Genomic DNA, 19136 nt, shown 5'->3' with positions numbered 1-19136 from the left:
TCCCCCCTGTGTTAAAGATCTGAACTGCCAGTGACCCAATCATCATTCTTTCTGTATCTACCACGCTTAACTTCACTTGCTTAGACAGGCGTGGTGGAAAGGATCAATAGAACTTAACCCCAGAATAATTCTAGACAACCCCAAAATACACATTCTCTAAAAGTGTTCCTTTAGGTCAGACCCCAGCCAGTACTATGACTTACATATTGTTTGAATTGTCCACTGAAGAGAGTGAATATGTGTTTTACACAAAATTTCTCGAAGGCTTTTTTATTTTTAAATCATAAAATGACACATAGGAGTTCCATTTCCAGTAAAATGGTAGAGTATGTAATTCAAACTAACCCTCTTGCTGAGGGCTAGAAAATCTGGACAAAATATAAAAAGATCTTTGCTAAGGCATTGAGGGATTACCAAGAAAGTGAAGAATCAAGAGGCCAAGATTCAGAAGGAAGAAACCTATAAAAGTGAGCACCTAATGGCATCTGTGAATTCTGGAAGAGGCAGCTGAGAGGCTGAGAAGCTAATCTAATCAAAAAGGTGGGGGGGTAGGTGGAGTGGAAAGAGAGAAAACATGTAAGAAAGGCAAAAATCAGAACACTTAAAAATCATAAGAGCCTATTTTACACTATTTGGCACAAATAAGTTTGAAAGTACAGATGAAATGTATAATTTCCTAGGAAAAATATTGAGCAAAATTGATTCCAGTAGAGAAAGAAAATCAAAACAAACCAATTTCTTTTTTTTTATATATAATTTTATTTATTTATTTTTACCCCAAAGCCCCAGTAGATAGTTGTATGTCATAGCTGCACGTCCTTCTAGTTGCTGTAGGTGGGACTCGGCCCCAGCATGGCCGGAGAAGCAGTGTATCGGTGCGTGCCTGGGATCCGAACCTGGGCCGCCAGCAGCGGAGCACACTCGCTTAACCGGTAAGCCACGGGGCCGGCCCAAAACAAACCAATTTCTGTATTAAAGATTGGGAATAAACTTGTACAAAAAAGTATCATTCACAAAAGACAAAAATTTTTTTAGTGCCTCTTTATCAGATTTGATTATTCATGTTATATTTGCCTCGTAAAACTAGTGTTTTAGAAAAAGAAATACATTATGAGGTGACTAAAACATTGATATCAAACCTGGTAAAGATAGCACCAAAAAAAGAAAACTATAAACCACTCTCAAATGAGGGTGGGAAAAAAAGCAAAATAGAAAATCAGATCCAACCACATCAATAGTGAAATGTAAATAGACTGAACATTCCAATTAAATGGCAGAAACTGTCAGCTTGGATGAAAAAGCAAGGTCTAGCTATATGTAGTCTACAAGAGAGACACTTTAAATATAAAGGCAAATTGAAAACAAAAGGACAGAAAATGATACACCATGCAAACTAACCATCAGAAAGCTGGAGTACCTATATTAATATCAGATGAAGTAGTCTTCAAGACAAGAATTTTCATAGGTAGACCAATATATCAGGAAGACAACAATTCTAAGTGTTCATACCTAAAAACAGAGCTTAAAAGTTCATGAATCGAAAAGTGACAGAACTAAAGAAAGAAAGAGAATCCATAAACATAATTGAAGAATTTACTACTCCTCTCTTAAGTAGTTGATATAACAACTAGACCAAGGTGAAAAAAAAAAACAGTTAATGATACAGAAGACCTGAGTGATGGTATCAACTATACTACCTAAATGACATTTAGAGATTACAGCCCCAAACTGCAGAAGATATATTCTTTTCAAGTGCACATGGAATTATCACTAAGATAGATCATGTGCAGGACCATAAAACAAGTCTCAGTAAATAATCTCCAAGGATTGCAATCTTACAAAGTATGTTTTCTGATCACAATGGAATTAAATTAGATTCAATACCAATAATATCTAGAAAAACCTTAAATATTTGAAAATTAAACAATATACTTCTAAATAGAAATCATAAGGCAAATGAGAAAATATATTGACTGAATGATAATGAACTTATAATACCAAATTCTGTAGTATGCAGCCAAAGCAGTACTTAGAGGGAAATTTATAGGCTTAAATGCCTGTCTTTGAGAGGAAGAAAGGTTAAAAATCGATGATTTAAGCTTCCACTTTAGGAAGCTAGTGAGAGATGAAGAGAATAATCTATAGTGAGTGGAAGGAAGGAAATAATAAAGATAAAATCAGAATGATTAGAATGAAATAGAAAAGACAAATAGAGAAAATTAATAAAGCCAAATTTTTTAAAAATATTGGTAAAATTGATAAACCCCTAAGCAGATTGAGTAAGAAAAAAGGGAGATAGCACAAATTAGCAATATCAGTAATAAATGATCCTATAGATCCTTTGGATCCTATAGATCCTATGATATATATAGATCCTATATATATCAAAAGGATATTAAGGGAATATCATGCCAATACATTTGACAATTTAGATAAAATGGACAAATTCCTTGAAAAATACATCAAAACTGATACAAAATCAAATAGAAAATCTTAATAGCCTTATATCTAACACAAAAATCAATTTGTTATCAAAAAGATCCCCACAGGGGCTGGCCCAGTGGCATAGTGATTAAGTTTGTGTGCACTGCTTTGGCAGCCCCGGGTTCACAGGTTTAGATCCCGGGCACGGACCTACACACCACTCAAGCCATGTTTTGGTGGCATCCCACATACAAAATAGAGGAAGATTAGCACAGATGTTAGCTCAGCGACAATCTTCCTCCAGCAAAAAGAGGAAGATTGACAACAGGTGTTAGCTCAGGGCCAATCTTCCTCACCAAAAAAAAATCCCCACAAAGAAAACTCCAAGTTCAGGTCATTTCACTGATTAGTTCTATCACACATTTAAGGAAGAAATGATTTTACACAAACTGTTACAGAAAATAGAGGAAAAACAGAACACATGCTAATCGGTTTTATGGGGCAAGTATAACACTGGTGCCAAAATCTCACAAAGATATTAAAAGAAAATCTCTATGGATAGACCCATATCCTTATGAACAAAAATTCCATAACAAAATATTATCTAATTGAACTCAGCAGTATTTCAAAAGGATAATACACATAAACAAGTGGAATCTGTCCTAGGAGTGCAACATCAGTTTGATATTTGAAAATCAGTGTTATCCTCCATATTAATAGGATAAAAAAAAAGGAAAACATGATCATGTTAATAAATGTGGAAAAAGCCTTTGGCAAAATTCAACACCTATTTATTATTCAAAACAAAATAACTCACCAAATTTGAAAGAGAAGGAAACTTCAAGCTGATGAATGAGAATGAATGAAATGAATGAATGAATGAATGCATGCCACAAACCTACAGCTAATAGACTGAACAGTGAAATACTAAATGTTTTTCTCCTAAAATCAGGACAAGGCAAGGATGTCCACTCTCATCACTTCTATTTAACATTGTACTAGATGTCCTAGCAAGTGTAATAAGGCAAGAAAAAGAATATAAGATTTGAAAAATAATAAAACTGTCATATCCACAGATGACATGATTGCATACAAAGAAAATCCAAAGGAATCAGATAAACTAGAATGGAGCTTAAGAAAAATGCTGGATATAAGGTCAATATATAAAAATCAATTGTATTTCTATATATCAGCAGAAAACTGAAAATTTAAAACTGGTATCATTTACATTGGTATCAACAAGCATGAAATATCTCAGTCTAACAAAATACAGACAGAATTTTTGCACAGGAAATTATAACATTGAGAGGAATTAAGAAAGATCAAAATAACAGAAGGCTATATCATGTTTATAGGTAAGACAATTCAATATTGTAAAGATGGCAATTCTCCTCAAATTGATCATTGCATCCAAGCCATTCCAGCAGGGTTTTATTTTTTTTTATTTATTTTTTTTTTTGTGAGGAGATCAGCCCTGAGCTAACATCCGCCAATCCTCCTCTTTTTTTGCTGAGGAAGACGGCCCTGGGCTAACATCTGTGCCTATCTTCCTCCACTTTATATGGGACGCCGCCACAGCATGGCTTACCAAGCAGTGCGTCGGTGCGCGCCCGGGATCCGAACCAGCGAACCCCGGGCCGCCGCAGCGGAGCGCGCGCACTTAACCGCTTGCGCCACCGGGCCGGCCCCCAGCAGGGTTTTATTTTTTATGGAATTGTATTAGCTGACTCAAATTTATGTAGAAATGCAAAGGGGCAAGATTATCTTGAAGAAAAATAAAACGATAGGAGTCATTTTATCAGAAGTCAAGATATCATAATGTTGTAAGAATTAAGATTGTATGGTGTTGACACAAGGGACAAATAGATGAACACAATTGATGACCTTTGTTAAAGTGAAGAATCCATACAGGTGTGGTGTATTAGACATCTCTTATGTACCACCGCAAATCCCCTCAGCCTACCTTTTACTCCAGTTTCATCCTGGCTTAGACCAACTTCCCACAGATGCATCCTGATGATGCTTAGCCTCTTTCCTCCTGGCCCAGACCCTACAACATTGGGTACCCATGAGATCACACTTGGCACTTGTGTATGCACTACCCAATCCTTGGAGTTAATACCCATGCAGCCACCCTTAACCTGTGGGGTTTTGGAAGCTGATGGATAAATGCTTTGCTTCCGTCTTCCGTTCCTCAGGCAGACAGTTCTGAGACGCATTTCATAAGGCTCCTCTGAAGGCCCTGCGGGATTGAGCGCCACCACCCATAACAGTGGCCAGTTCTCTAACTTTGGCTTGTATAGGCTTTCTCTGCAACCCTCTTTCACTCCCTGTCCCTCTCGCTTTCTTTATGGGATCACTTCACAAATAAATTTCCTGCACACAAGCCTTTGTCCCAGACTCTGCTTTTGAGAAAACCCAGGCTAAATAATGGATTTATATTCATACCCAACAAAAATATATACATATATGCACCAAAAGACATGTAAAAGAATGTTCATAGCAGCATACTCATAGTAACAGGAAACTGGAAATGATCCAAATATCTAAAAACAGAATACTGTACATAAATAGATTGTGGTATATTCGCACAAAGTAATTCCATGAAGCAATAAAAAGAAACAAACCACTGCTATGGGCAAGAGCATGGATGAATCTCACAAACATAATCTTAAGTGAAAAAAGCCAAACATAAAAGAGTATATATTGTATGATTCCATTTAGATAAAGTTTAAAAATGGGAAAGTATTCATTGTGTTCCTAGTCAGGACAGTGTTACCTTTAGGCAGGACGGAGGAGAGAGGGATTGGGAAGAATCTTAAGAGGGTCTTTCTGGAGTGCTGATAACGTTCTGTCTTCTACAGTGATAGTTACATGGTTTTGTTCACTTGTCGATAGTTGGCCACATTTACTATTTGCACACTTTTGAGTATGTTTTCCTTCAATAAAAAAGTTAAAATAAGGAACATTATTGGGGCCAGCCCAGTGGCGTCGTGGTTAAGTTCACGTGCTCCACTTTGATGGCCCAGCGTTTGCAGGTTTGGATCCCGGGTGCGGACCTACGCTCCGCTTTTCAAGCCACACTGTGGCAGGCGTCCACGTATAAAATAGAGAAAGATGGGCACGGATGTTAGCCCAGGGCCAATCTTCCTCAGCAAAAAAAGGAGTGGCAACAGATGTTAGCTCAGGGCTAATCTTCCTCACACACGCACACAAAAGTAACATTATTAAAAAGAAACAGAACAAGAAAGAACTTTGGAAAATTAAAAATAAGACTTTCAATATGTAAAAAAACAAAGGGCTAATGCTTGGGAGACGAAGTATTTCAAATGGTGTAACAAAGAGTTGGAAAATATTGAGAGAGAGAAACGATCAACCAATTCAGAAGGTTCAACATCCAACTAAGATGAGTGCTGAAGAGGGTAAACAGAAAATAGATTAAAGGAAATTATAAACTATGAGAATTTACTAGAATAAAAAAGATATGAACCTTTAAAATGAGAGGGCCCCCTGAATGACGAGTGGAGTGTCTTAGATAATAACTGTAAAATTTCAAGGAACTGAGGATTTAAAAACAAATGTTAGAGAAGGGAGGGAAGGAAGGGGCGGGGGAGAGGGGGGGCCACAAGACTTCTCAAGAGCAACCCTGGAGGAGGAAGACAATGGGATATTATCAAGTTGGAGATATGAATATATTTTCTTGCACATTTTCTCATTTTTCCAGGAGGTTTTGTTTTTGTTTTGCATTCCCTGCCTGTTATGGACTTGCCTGTTATGGACTTAACTGTGCTCCTCAAAATTCATTATGTTGAATCCTAACTCCCAAACTGGATCAGGATACTGGTCCTGCTTCCAGCTGGCACTAACATGTGATGCAAGTCACTTCACAGCTTTCAAGTTTCTTTGTTAAATCAGGGGGTTGGATGGTCCCTTGGATCCCTCCCGGCTCTATGATTCTTGAGTTTGTCCCCTTTAGTTAAGGAACAGCTGAAAAAATCTGAGAGCTAGGATCTTCATTAGATTTTCTAGAAATAGGTTCTTGTAAGAAATTGAAATGAATAATAGGATCCTAGTTCGCCTCAAGAGGTCAGAAAGCATTTTGAAAAGCAATTTTAAATTTCACTGGCAGATGGCAAAGGCAAAAGAAATTGCAAAACACACACTAAGAAAAATCTTATCAATTAATAAATTGTACAAAATAGCTGATGGAGGATGTTGAGCAAAAATGGCAGAATGGGGGGAACTCCATTCCTCTGACCTTTCTAAAATTCTTACTTACAATTAGTAAGATTAGATAATCTAGGGCCGGCCTGGTGACGCAGTGGTTAAGGGCACGCGCTCTGCTTTGGTGGCCCGGGGTTTGCTGGTTTGGATTCTGGGCATGGACGCATCACTTGTCAAGCCATGCTGTGGTGGCATCCCACATAAAGTAGAGGAAGATGGGCACAGATGTTAGCCCAGGGCCAACCTTCCTCGGTGAAAAGAGGAGGAGGATTGGCATCGGATGTTAGCTCAGGGCTAATCGTCCTCACAAAAAAAAATTTAAAAAGATTAGCTAATCTAAATTTTATTCCTATGTGCTAATTTGTGTTCGCTGCACACCAAGTTTGACCATGAAGACACGCAGTAAACCAACAACAAAAAAGCTATCAAAAGATGATAAGTGACTAGATTTTCCCAGCAAAGTTTAAAATTTCATTTTCCTTCAGTTAAACTCTCCTGCTGATATTTTATAGGAAAATAAGTATCTGTAAATAAAAGAAACCATTCAATAACCAAACTTCATATCAGAATTTTACTGATTTCATCAATGTTACAGAATTTACTTTCTTCTTACTACTAAGGTAGTAGCACCTTCTAAAATGAATTTAATGCAATAATTAGTTTAAATGTACAGATAGCACTTGAATAGTAATGCTTTTAATTAGACCAATTTCATCTTTCAGTCATTATACTGGCAACTCAACAGCGCAGATAAGTTCATACCTACAAACGAGCCAACATGAGTGGTCACGTATTCCAAAATGTCTAATCCAGAGTTCAGACTTTTTGAGGAGTTTGCTACCATCTAACTTCTCAGCTTTTTAACCCATAGTACATTTCCAGGGATTTCATTCCATCTTATTAAGAGGTTGTATAATGAAATGAGAATTAGATGCTAACATTCTTTATTGGTATTATCACTTAAAAAAATAATTTATTCACCTTATTTTAGGAAGCACTTATATTCAATTACATTTTTAACTATGCCACTTTTGTTCTCTACATCTAATGTAGTCTTTCTTTCTGGAATACATATACCATTTTACCTACTTATTAAGCCAGTTGGTGCATAAATAGATACAAAAATCACAATGTTCTGTATGGGCCACGGGTCCATAAACTGGTTTCTGTTTTCTTCAAGGAAAGCTGTTCTTTCTGGGGCTTCCTCTTTCCCCTAAAAAAAACCATAGGTAATACTGCCCTCTCCCCAACCTGACTGCTTAGGAGACCTAAAGCACAGCTCCAGGTGGTTAGCATGAAAGGAGCTGAGATGACCAGGCAGGAAAAAAAAACTAGCCAGGAGGTAATGTCTGTCTGTCAAGGAAAAACGCTACCCGGGAGGGAGAAGTCTACTTGTGGGCTTAGATTTGTCTTGGATTCGCTGAGCACCTGGTGGAGTGGGCATTCAAATATTTCAAGAAACAAGGCTGTAATCGGAGCCCCTTTTGTCGCAATACCTGTGACGCTAAGAGTTATTCGCTCCTTTTTGCCATCAGGCACCCTTTGGCACTGTTCTGGGTACACTGTGAACAACAAGGGTCTTGCCTAACTTTTCCCCCAGCCCCACATAGCTCTTTTCCAAGAGTGAGTGGCCCGCATTTCACCTAATATAGTTTGTGCTTCTCTTGCAAGTCTGGATCTTCAAATGCCCAAATCTCAAAGATGCTTGTGCTCTGTTACTACATGTTACCAGACAAAAACCGTTTTATCTAATCCGATTTTTAATGTGATTAATAATGATTTAGTTTTCAAAGAAGCAAATAATTACAGAACAGGAGAAAACATTGCTGAGATGGTGCCCAGTCTCTTCTATTCAGGTCATGGACTACATAGAAAAGAAATGTGTATTCACGGTGTCTTCATTATCATGAAAATCAGAGTAAAATGACTAATCAGGAAATAATAATGAATTTTATGACAGAACAATATGTTTAGAATGAATCTGTCAGTATTTGAATCACTTTTTTGGGGGAAAATAAAATGAAAATCCATGTCCTTTGGAAAGAAATATGACAAGGAATGCCCACACATGCATCCTGCTGTTAGGAATGTATCTCTCCAAAATTCAACATACAAAAGTTGTCACATTTAATTTTCAACAATTTTCACTTTCTTCTTGCTCTCCCAATTTAAGGAGATAGATTTCTACATTATTTAGGAATTATTAAAAATTTCATTCGGTTTGAACAATGAATAACACGTATTCTGTGACATGGGCACAAAAGGTTGTCTTTTTCAACCAAGTTTTAAGACATAATTGTCAATAAAGCGCATTTCACATAAAAGTCCCCATTAGGAGAGTAATTTAAAGTGCAATGTATAAGGTACTTTAAATAGTGCAAAGTTGCTAAATATATACATGATATGTGTCAAGTCCAAATAAAGCAGGATCTTATGTACCCCTAAGCTGCAGAGAACAGTGGAAACATACCTCCACATCCTTAATCCTTTGCAGGTCTATGTATTTTGGTGTGGGTGTGTGTGCGACTGTGCCTGTATATGTATACAACTGCTTAACGGTCTATGCAAATATCTGAAACTGGTTTCCCAGAATTTGAAACCGTTAAGCACTGACACAATTATGCAATCTCCACTTAAAAATAGCATTAGGCTTGTAATAATGGTTGAGATATTTCAGCCTGCATATCTGGTAAGGCAGGTATTTGACTGTGAATTAAATGTTTACTGAAAATTACAAAGAATACAATAACTATAATGCTACCAAGAGAGACCCCTATGAAATAAGCATATGACTCCTCTTGCTCGTATCCTCTTGGTTTGACACTACCATGAATGAGTGTAGTACTCTGTGTATAAGGAATAGCCCTTGCAGCCATTGAACTGAGCAGATCCTCGACATTCCTGAATGATCCATTGTGTGGCATGGCAGTGATATTGAGGAGGTAGCAGAGCAGTGGGTACAGATCTGTGGAGTTCATGGCTTCCTTTGTGAAATTCTTTCTGAAGGCAGGACCGTGGGCTAAAAATATTGGATGCATTTCTGCTAATGCATTATCATAACCGTGGTTGCCTACTGTAAAGATAAAATGAATGGATAAGTTAGCCAACCATTAAAATGGAAACAATTGTTGTATCAATCAATTCTGAACTGAAACGCAAATTTTATCTAATTTGACTTTTAAAATAATCTTTTACAAAAAATTTCCACTGTTGTCAATGTCACAATTCACTTCAGGAAATGAACAGTCAAATGATCACAAGTCTTTCTCACAGGCCAGCACTACTTAAGCAGCAGAGCAGGAAGGGCAAAGAGCAAAGCTGAGTCAAGTCAGGGGAAAATGAAAGTGATTTTTTTTTGGTGGCAAGTAAACTAATATTCAGCAAATACTTGTTATGTACCTCCTATGTTCCAATTATTGTTCTAAAGATAAAGGAATAAAGACGTTCTTAGTCATGAAGACAATAAATTCATAATTACCAATAAAAGGGGAAAAACAATCAAGAAAACAAAAGACATCAGAAAAATCAAACCTCTAGTCATAGCTACAATCCACCTCTGGAAAATACAGGTCAGGTCTTGTGGGTAAGATCTTGACTTTGGTGGTTCAGATCAGATTCCAACCTAGCATGGTGTGCTTTGGTATGGCTACAAATAAAGTAAAAACTTCAGGAGTTTTCTGACTTATCAAGTGATACAAAATGGAAGGATCCACACTCCTGCATAAAAGCCGCATTTTAAAGGTGTGTGTGCCTAGCGTAACATCAAGGTGCAAGGTGAAGGAGCTACTGCTGGTATAATGGCAACCTAAGAAAACTGACAGGCGTTATTTTAAAGGCGGTACAGAGAATGAAGAGCAAATCAGTCCCTCATACCTATATTTGCTACAGGGAAATATGCAATGGGAACACAACATTGCAAAATAAAAAATCATCCTAAATCAATTCCTCTGAAAGTCATGAACTGACCCCTAGTCATCTCCTCAAAGTAATTCCAAATCTGCCTGGCAAAATCCATCTAAAGAAGTCATTATATATGCCATGATTCTTTTGAGTTTATTCAAGTAAAAATAATGCTGGATTTATGAAATCACTAGGAATTATCTGACAGGGTACTGTGCTATTCTATTTAATTAATTGATAGTAACATTGGGAAATGTGCCATTCTATAATTTGTAATTGGATGACTGCTGCATTCATTTCTATGAGAAGTTGGGATCTAGACTCTCAGTCATGAAAGCAAAGATGATTCTCTCATACTACACTTCTTACTAGAAAAATCAGATTTGAAATGAAATCATTATGACTTATACGACCTTCCCCTGGAATAGGGACTTTGTTTTGCAGTGGTAGCGCCTACCATAAATGCTTGATCCAAGAGACAATATCTAATAATGCATGTCTAAGGGCAGTGGTTCTCAAACTTCAATGTGTATGAGACTTCTGGGGTGCTTGTAAAAACAGATTACTGGGCTCTACCCTCACAGTTTCTAATTCAGTAGGTCTGGGTTGAGCCCAAGAATCTGCATTTCTAACACGTTCCCAGGTGATCTGGATGCTGCTGGTCCACGGAATACTCTTTGAGAACCACTGCTTTTGGACATTAGGGCTTAATTCTCCTGTGGAATTCAGGCTGAGAAGGACGGGTGGTGGCCAATATTTCATTATTTGTCGAATAAATGAATAAAATGTAACATAAATAGGAGCATTATTAAGGTTTTCTATCAAAAATAGGTGTGACCAATCCATTGTGTAATTGTAATTCACCAACCCAAAATTTCAAGAGATCTCCTTAAATTTATGTTAACTGTAAAGTACAAATCTCCTTAAAGATATCAGTCTTTTTTTTTTGAGCAAGCCCTCCAACATCAAAGCTATCTGCACAACACATGAAAATCTGAACATATAAAGGTAGAAACTATTCTCATGGCCAAAGAAATTATTTTTAAAGGCCTTCTTAAAACAGTTCCCCTGGTGTGATTCAATACTGGTTTACAGATCATTATCTGTCTGTAAAACCAGTTTTAAGAACCAGAAACCATGTACCTGCACACGTCTGTCACTGTGACTCACGTATACACTACAAATGCCATTGTCAGGCAACTGCTTTTCTTTTCATCAATAAACATGATAGGAACCCAATTCTACCTAAAGGGACAATTTTATACATCTCATCTATATATCAAGGACCAATGCCCAAAGAAGCATTTCTAGATAGTTTTGACACAATGTGGTTCCTTCAACATTCAAGAAACAAGAGTAGAAAAAACTCCCAGTGATCTGATCAGTAGTGCATGTTTATACCTAAATCAACCAGGAAACCCAGACCAGGTGGTCCCATAGAGGGAATTTAACATGGAGACTAGTTATAAAAATGCTGAAGAGCTGAGAAGCAAACATGGGATGGTGAGGTTACCTTGTGATTAGGAACTGTAGGAACCTCCTATGGCCCCCAGGGCTGGAGGAAGGAAGAGGTGGTGTGGCCAGAGCCCAAAAGCCTCGCCTACCTAGTAAGAGCTAAGGCCACAGAGAGAGAAGCTGTCCAGAGGGAGCTGGGATCACAGAGGAAATGAAGCCATTGTTAGAGACACAGCCTGAGGCAGAGAGAATAGGGGACAAATATCCTGGCTTATCTCCTCCTCCTGCCTTCTAAACTCCTGCCAGGGTCTTCTATTGGCCAAACCTAACCAGAAACCAGTCTGCAAAGGAGCCTGGGAAATTTAGTCTGCAGGGGTCAGTCACTTGTGTTACAAAGCAGAGCAGGGAAAGGGCGGAGAGTTTGACAGCAAATATGCAAATAACAGGCACAATAAGGATGAGTGAAATCCTGTGGGTGACTTTTCCATTTGACCAATTTGTTAAAAGCTATATGAGAAGGGAAATGACACATTAAGGATGGCAGAAAGCTCTTTATTTTGTATGTTTGAATTTTAAGTGGGATTTCCACTATATTCTAAATTTATTCAGTGGAAATAGCTCCAAAATTATATCACTAGGTATTAGGAAAATACATCTTGATATACTATTATCCATGCCACATGGATTTCCTTTTAGAAATGTTTCCAAGGTGTAAAGCAAAGCTGGCCTACATTTGGTAGAGCCAGAAGGGCAAAAGAAACTAGAACACTAACAATTGCAAATAAAAAGAGATTAAATTCTTATGAAACCAGAATATAAAACAAATGCAGAAAATAATTCAATTTATAAATTTGTTATATTTTTCTCAGGAACATAATGGTTATAATTAGCAATATAGGTCACTGTGCATCTCTTTGGTCTGATGACTCCAAGAGAAGTAAATGTTTCACTTTTAGCAGGTTACCCCTTTTTAAAGCCCCAAAGCTCTTTATTTTGCTATTAATGTATGACACTAGCTAGTTACTCGATCAATAAATTAAGTATATTATTCACAGCCTCCACTTTAGCAAATGACAATGCAGAATGGGAAGAAATACTGTAATATACTCACACATAAAGTCATCCGACTTATTCTGTAAAATATACCACCCTTCATCAGCCACTGCTATAATTGGTTGAATTCGATTGTTGTATTTGTAATGCCATCTTTCTGGAATCTCTTCTTTTTTGTAAACAGTTAGATTAGGATGAGCCTGAGCAAGTGCTTCATAGACTTCATCAAATTTACCTAAAAGAGATGGGAGAAGGCGAGACACTCAGAACAAGACATTCACTGTTAACAATCAAAGAAACAACCATGGCAACAGAGGTCCATCAATGCAGACACCCTACTGAGGTCAAAAGCCAGCATGTAAACACAATGCAATACAGCCAGCCACTTGAGAACTCCCAGCCCAGCTGAGGAAAGAATCTTGTGCGAGAAACTGAGAAATCATCACGTCATAAGTAAATTCACCTTATAGAATTAAGAGACGACATTTCATAGAACCAGCAAGCTCTAACCTCTAATTTAAAGACTTAAATACACACACACACACACACACACACACACACACACAGGTGCTAATTTGTGGCACTAAGTAAAATGTCTAGGGCACTGCAATACCAGCCAAGTTCTGGTAGTTCTGAATGCAGAAAATCCCTAGACAAAAGAATATGGTAAGTGGAGGGTCAGGAAAGCACAGAGTGGAGGTGGAAACAGCTTATAAAATGGAAAAGTTCTTTAAAGCCCTGCAAGTGTTGCAAAAGTACTCCCTGTAACTTCAAATGCAGTAAACCTGGGCACTATCTTTAATTTTTTTCTTCTTTTTTAAATCTATTTGTTGTGCTACCTCTGTGCCTCCCACACACTGACAAGGGAGCACCATACCAATTTTACAGGAAAAACTGAAAGGTAAATGTGATTTCTTAAACAACAACCCAAAACTTGCTATTTTATACTGAATCTGTTGAAAGGTCTGTGTGTATGCGCACATGAATATTTTAACATTCACTGTTTCATATGATCCTCTTATTTCTCCTGTGATGTGTATAACTCTCATTTGGGAGGTATTCAGCTTTTCAAAATCTGTTCTCTCATTTGATACCAAGCCTAACCCTAGGAGGTGATGAAATAGAAGTCAGAAGAGCAGGCCTGAATCTTGCCCTGCACTTACTTTGTGATCTGGAGATGTTAAACCTTTTGAGCTTGTTTACCTATCTTTAAAATAGAAATAATACCTAAGTGACGGGGTTGGTATGAAGCTTCAAGGAGAGGTTTGTAAAAAGTTCAAGGTATTGTTATTACTTCCTCTACTTGCAGATAAGGAAAATAAATCTCAGGTTGACCAAAGCTTTATCCTTCCTACACTCCACTGCTTTCCTATTAAGCAGGTCCTAACTAAAGATCTACAGAAGGCTTTAGGGCTTCTATGAAATCACTGTAATTGTATGCAAATTTTGTATGTATCTTCCCATCTCAATTTTTCTGAGAAGGGAGGCTGGAGCTTTCAAATTTGATGATTCCAAAATGGTTAAATCTGATTGCCATAAATATATAAAGAGCATCAATTTCAATATTCTAGGAAAAAAGTGAAAAATTAGACGGAGAAAAGAGATTTTGTCTTTTCAGAGTCGAAGGATTAAATTCCAGAATATTACCATGACACAGTCAAGCATACTTTAAAGACACAGAAACAAAAATCCCCCACTCAATCGCCCTGGGCACATGCAGACCTAGTCTCAGACCACCACCCACCTGGTCAGACTTACCTTCTTTTGGCAAGATGGCTGCTACCGGAGATTGGTCAATCAGGGTATAGTGGTCTTTATCCAGATACTGGTCAAGTTCTATTATCCTTTCCTCAGAACACTGGGTCATCCCATGGTCACTTGTGATGATTAGGTTCAGACTGTTCCACAACTTTGCCTTTTTCAGCATTTGTATGAGATATCCTAACTTGTTGTCAATATCTGAAATGACATGCCCCATGAGCGGACTGTCAGGTCCCAAACGGTGGCCCATGTCATCAGGGTCTTCCCAGTAGAGAAGACCAAGATTTATGGGCTCTTCTGACGTAAACCATTCAATAATTTTGGCAACTCTATCTTCAAACGAAACGGACTCATTGTAAGGCATGTAGTGAGTAGGAAAGCTCTCATGTATTTTTACATCTGCTCCGGGCCACATGGCTGCCCCACTAGAGTATCCTGCCCTCTGATTTGTGATCCATATTGGTGTTGCTTCTTCCCAAAACTCAGAATCATAAATATTCATGTTATCCAAGGAGAAAGATTTGTTCAGAATAGGATCAAACATGTCATTTGCAACAATCCCATGATTCTCTGCAAAGAGGCCAGTCACCAAAGTATAATGGTTAGGGTAGGTCTTTGTAATAAAAATATTAGTGACCTGCTTCACATGAACACCATATTTCATAACATAATGAAAATGGGGTGTTGGAACTCTATACAAGTAATCCCAACGGAATCCATCAAATGAAACCAGTAGAACCTTTTGCTGGTCTGGCTGGAGAGAAAATGTCATTGAAAGTGTTAACGCAGCAAGGATGAAGGATACCCGGAGAAGTTTTGAAGTCATTTTCAAAGTACTTGATCAGTTCAGTGTAAGATAATCTGTATAAAAAACATATAGAAGTTAATGGCAATAATCTTGTTTGGTATACGTCACCCAAAACTGAGAGTGATGATGCTTAGTATCCCAATTATATCATAAATCACAGCCTGGAAGGATTATGTTGCAGGACTCTTAAACAAGAAAGCTGGGGCTACCTGTATAATAATGCTAAGAAGTTTAGTTGCATTTTAGAAATTGTTTTACTTTCCAAGAATTTGTCAAAACATTCCTCAAAGGAATTATTTAAATAAGCTCCCCCAAAATCATTTCAAAATACAATATTTTACAGAAACATTTCCAGGTTGACCCAGACTTCTGACTTCAGGTCAGAAACGTTTATATAGTCAAATATGAACTATAGGAACCTAGCAACAAGGAAGTACCATTAGCAAATCCAATGATAATGCTTTTTAAAAATATATATATATACACGTCTATTTTTCAAAGCCAAGGCCTTATGTTTGGTTCATCATAATTAGAAATGTTAATAGAGAGGAGAAAATAGATGAACTTGGTTTCTCAAAGTGACATAAAATTTGTGACAAATATATTTGTGAAATGTAATCTGTATTCATTTATTAATAATCAAAGCATAACCTTCTTTAAACTCAACAATTAGATTCTGAACTAAGTATAAACAGAAACATAATTCTGAAATTTGATGTTGACCTTCCCAATGTTAGAATTCATTAACATTTAATCTGATCAGTGATATCTGTAGAAAAAGCACTTCCCAGGATTAAATAATCTCTTTGGATCAAGGTTGTTGTTGTTGTTTTTAATCTGCATATATTTCTAAAAAGCTTTTATTCTATTCAAAAAAGCTAATAAGAGGCAATATGGATAAACGATACATATGTAAATTTCATCAGTTCTCACTGGGCTTGCAAATCAAGCATGGATATTTTGTTCTCTCCTTTTCCTGTCCATTCTTGCATGGAGGTGTTTATAAACCCACCAAAACTTGGATCTCACCATACTTTGTGCCAGAAATCTCTTGAATTCAGCTTTTGACATCTTCCTAATTTGAATATGCTGAAGACATTTTTAAACCTCCAAACCAGACCCTGTCTTGCCTTGCTATATTATAGGTATAGGGAAATAAAAACTGTTTGGCATGCTTGCTTTGCTTTCAGACCCACAAACTATGTGTAAATTATGTGTATTGGCTTGAGAGCAATAATTCTGTTTTGTTTGTTTGTTTTTTAACCATGATTTCACCAGACCTAGAATATTACTTAAGCTGAAATTATTTTAGGTATTGGTCTCCAGACAATGGTTCAAAAATTAAATTAAAAAAACTATTTCTCAAAAGGCAATAATGTTTCCAATTCTGGAAGGAACATTAAAAATCAGTTCCACTAAGGAACTGCAAATATATTGACTAACATAGCTGGCTGAGGATAGGGATTCCCCCCCTTTCTCCTTTCTCCTCCACCCTCCTAACACAAGGAAGGATAATAGGAAACAAATGTAATTTACAGCAAAATAAAAAAAAATCATCTATATGAAACACCTGATTTTCCTCTATCTTAGTAAATTAATTCAGCAACTGTGGTAAGCAGGAAAGAACTGCTTTCCTGGGACAAACGAACATGAAACAAGGCTAAGTGTTGTCTAAAGCTTAGGAAAACTTGGTAAGAGGAACCAACATCATCACACCGTTGATAAAGTAATAAACAGAGAGGTGGTGGTGGGGATGAAGGAAATCTCAGATGTCTTTCTTTTCCATGCACAAAATGCTGCCCGGTGCAGTGGAATTCCTAGTTCCGGGTCCAGATTTCACTGGGCTGCTTTCCAGTTCCTCCTCCTCTCCAATCCTTCCCCCACAGACAGCCTTGGAAATCTGGAGGGAAAAGGCACCAAGAAACGCGAAGAGGGGAAGTGAAGGGGAGCAGGTGTGGATAGAGCGAATAGATGTCAAGAGGATGGTGATGCATCTCCTCATCTCCTCCAGAAGGATTCCACACCAGCCACTGGGAAGGGTCGCGGTGTAGGGTACGTTCCCAATTCGCAGACCTCCCGCCCACCGAGGCTGGAAGATGCCCCAACGTGGGCTGCGTGCGTACGTGCAGTGGAAAAGGGACCCAGCCGAGTGGGTCCCCGGGAGGCAAGCCGCCCACTTCCCTCGACTCTTACCCTCGCAGTGATCCGGTCAGTCCGCGTTGGCTTGGGGGCAATGGAAGGAGCGCCTGGAGGGGCTCCCTCCGGCTGACCCCAGGCAATAATGGGGAGGCGGCGGGAGCCAAGGGCGCCCCTTGAACCCGCAACCACTCACCTGCACGCCACCTCGGCCCAGAGCACCTGACCAGCCCCGCCTCCCCGCCGCAGGCCCCGCCTCTTGGCTCCCATTGGCTACGGCAGGATTGTTACGTCTGCCGGAGTTGCCAAACGAAAGCCGGGCTCCTGGGAGTCGCTGCACCGCCTGTCAATCAGCGGGAGCTGGGGCGGGCACTGTCCGGGTTTGGAGGCTGGAGGGGGAGGGAGGGCTCGGGAGCAAACCGCCGGCGCGGACCCAGCTGGGAGGCAGGAGACGGGGGGAGGCGGATGCGCCTTGGCCCTCGCTGAAGTCCTCTCTCTGCCCGGTCACAAAGCCTTTCTGCAGTGTGCCTTTTCTAGAAGGGCGGTAGTGCTGTAATCAGTGATGCAAAGAGATTATTATGCCCTACCCCAGTGATATGTGTGTTCTTACACTCATTGCTTTGGTTAAAAGCTACTTTTATTCTCTTTTCTGATCTCTCAAGCCTTTTTTGTTTTTTCATATCACAAATTGGTGACACCATATCCTGGGCTTTTGTCTGAGGAACACCTGAACACCCCAGGATGTCGATGGGACGATGAAATGTTCTTTAATTCTTTTTCTTCAGTAGTTGGTGGTGTCACCTGCTATACTTCAGAAAAAATTTAATTTAAAAAGATTTAATTTAGTCAGCTCTGCAGCCCGGATTGTTGTTCAGGTTTTTGCAACATAAGGGCTCTGAGGGATCTGCAGTAGAGTGGCGCCTGAGAATGCACAAATGAAACCAAGCCAGGTTCAGGATTAGGTTCATTGGCACAGAGAGAGCGTTAATTTGAACAGCCACTCTGATGGTTGCATCTAGGCTCCAGACTCTGCTTCCAGCTTTGTTTCCAAATATACAGAAAAGCTATGAGCTTCCTGTCTGATTTCTCTTTCAGGAAGACGTCTTCTGCCCTGTTTTTTCTGTTCCCTAACTGTGGTAGATTAATTTTTAAAGTTTTTTTGTGTGTGATCAATGGTATTTTTAGGCAGGAGGGAGTGTGGGCATGTGCACAGTCTGCCAATTTGATCCCAACTATACCATAAATTATAGCAGTGACTTCGAAATGATTTGTCTATCTACATAATTCCCAGGCCTAATTCTGCCCACCCTGCAGTGGGCAATAATATCTGCTCGATTGTCTCAACTTAAGTTTCAACATCTGATTAGCCCAAAAT

At 38.6% G+C, this 19136-nt stretch overlaps 1 protein-coding gene across 3 annotated transcripts; it reads right to left on the bottom strand.

Annotated features, from left to right (window-relative positions):
* Positions 1–7205: 7205 nt before the first annotated feature.
* Positions 7206–18006, bottom strand: ENPP5 (ectonucleotide pyrophosphatase/phosphodiesterase family member 5). Of its 3 annotated transcripts, XM_058554217.1 has the most exons (5): positions 17819–17938; positions 17342–17525; positions 14815–15678; positions 13115–13291; positions 7206–9721 (listed from the first exon to the last, which is right to left on the bottom strand). In XM_058554217.1, the coding sequence occupies exons 3-5, from the start codon at positions 15641–15643 to the stop codon at positions 9294–9296; spliced, it is 1434 nt and encodes a 477-aa protein (XP_058410200.1). In that variant the 5' UTR covers positions 15644–15678; positions 17342–17525; positions 17819–17938; the 3' UTR covers positions 7206–9293. The 3 variants fall into 3 exon arrangements, with proteins under 3 accessions (XP_058410200.1, XP_058410201.1, XP_058410199.1); XM_058554218.1 differs by lacking the exons at positions 17342–17525; positions 17819–17938 and adding an exon at positions 17958–18006; XM_058554216.1 differs by lacking the exon at positions 17342–17525.
* Positions 18007–19136: the final 1130 nt, after the last annotated feature.

The sequence above is a fragment of the Diceros bicornis genome, chromosome 14 (assembly GCF_020826845.1).
Source record: "Diceros bicornis minor isolate mBicDic1 chromosome 14, mDicBic1.mat.cur, whole genome shotgun sequence".
NCBI classification, from domain to species: Eukaryota; Metazoa; Chordata; class Mammalia; order Perissodactyla; family Rhinocerotidae; genus Diceros; species Diceros bicornis.
This window is presented reverse-complemented; position numbering and strand designations above follow the sequence as displayed.

Coding starts and splice junctions, on each gene's coding strand:
- ENPP5 (XM_058554218.1), bottom strand. CDS start 15,643: ATGACTTCAAAACTTCTCCGGGTATCCTTCATCCTTGCTGCGTTAACA. Junction 13,292..14,814: donor AGCCATCTTGCCAAAAGAAG/GTAAGTCTGACC, acceptor CATCTCTTTTAG/GTAAATTTGATGAAGTCTAT. Junction 9,722..13,114: donor TAAGTCGGATGACTTTATGT/GTGAGTATATTA, acceptor TTATCTTTACAG/TAGGCAACCACGGTTATGAT.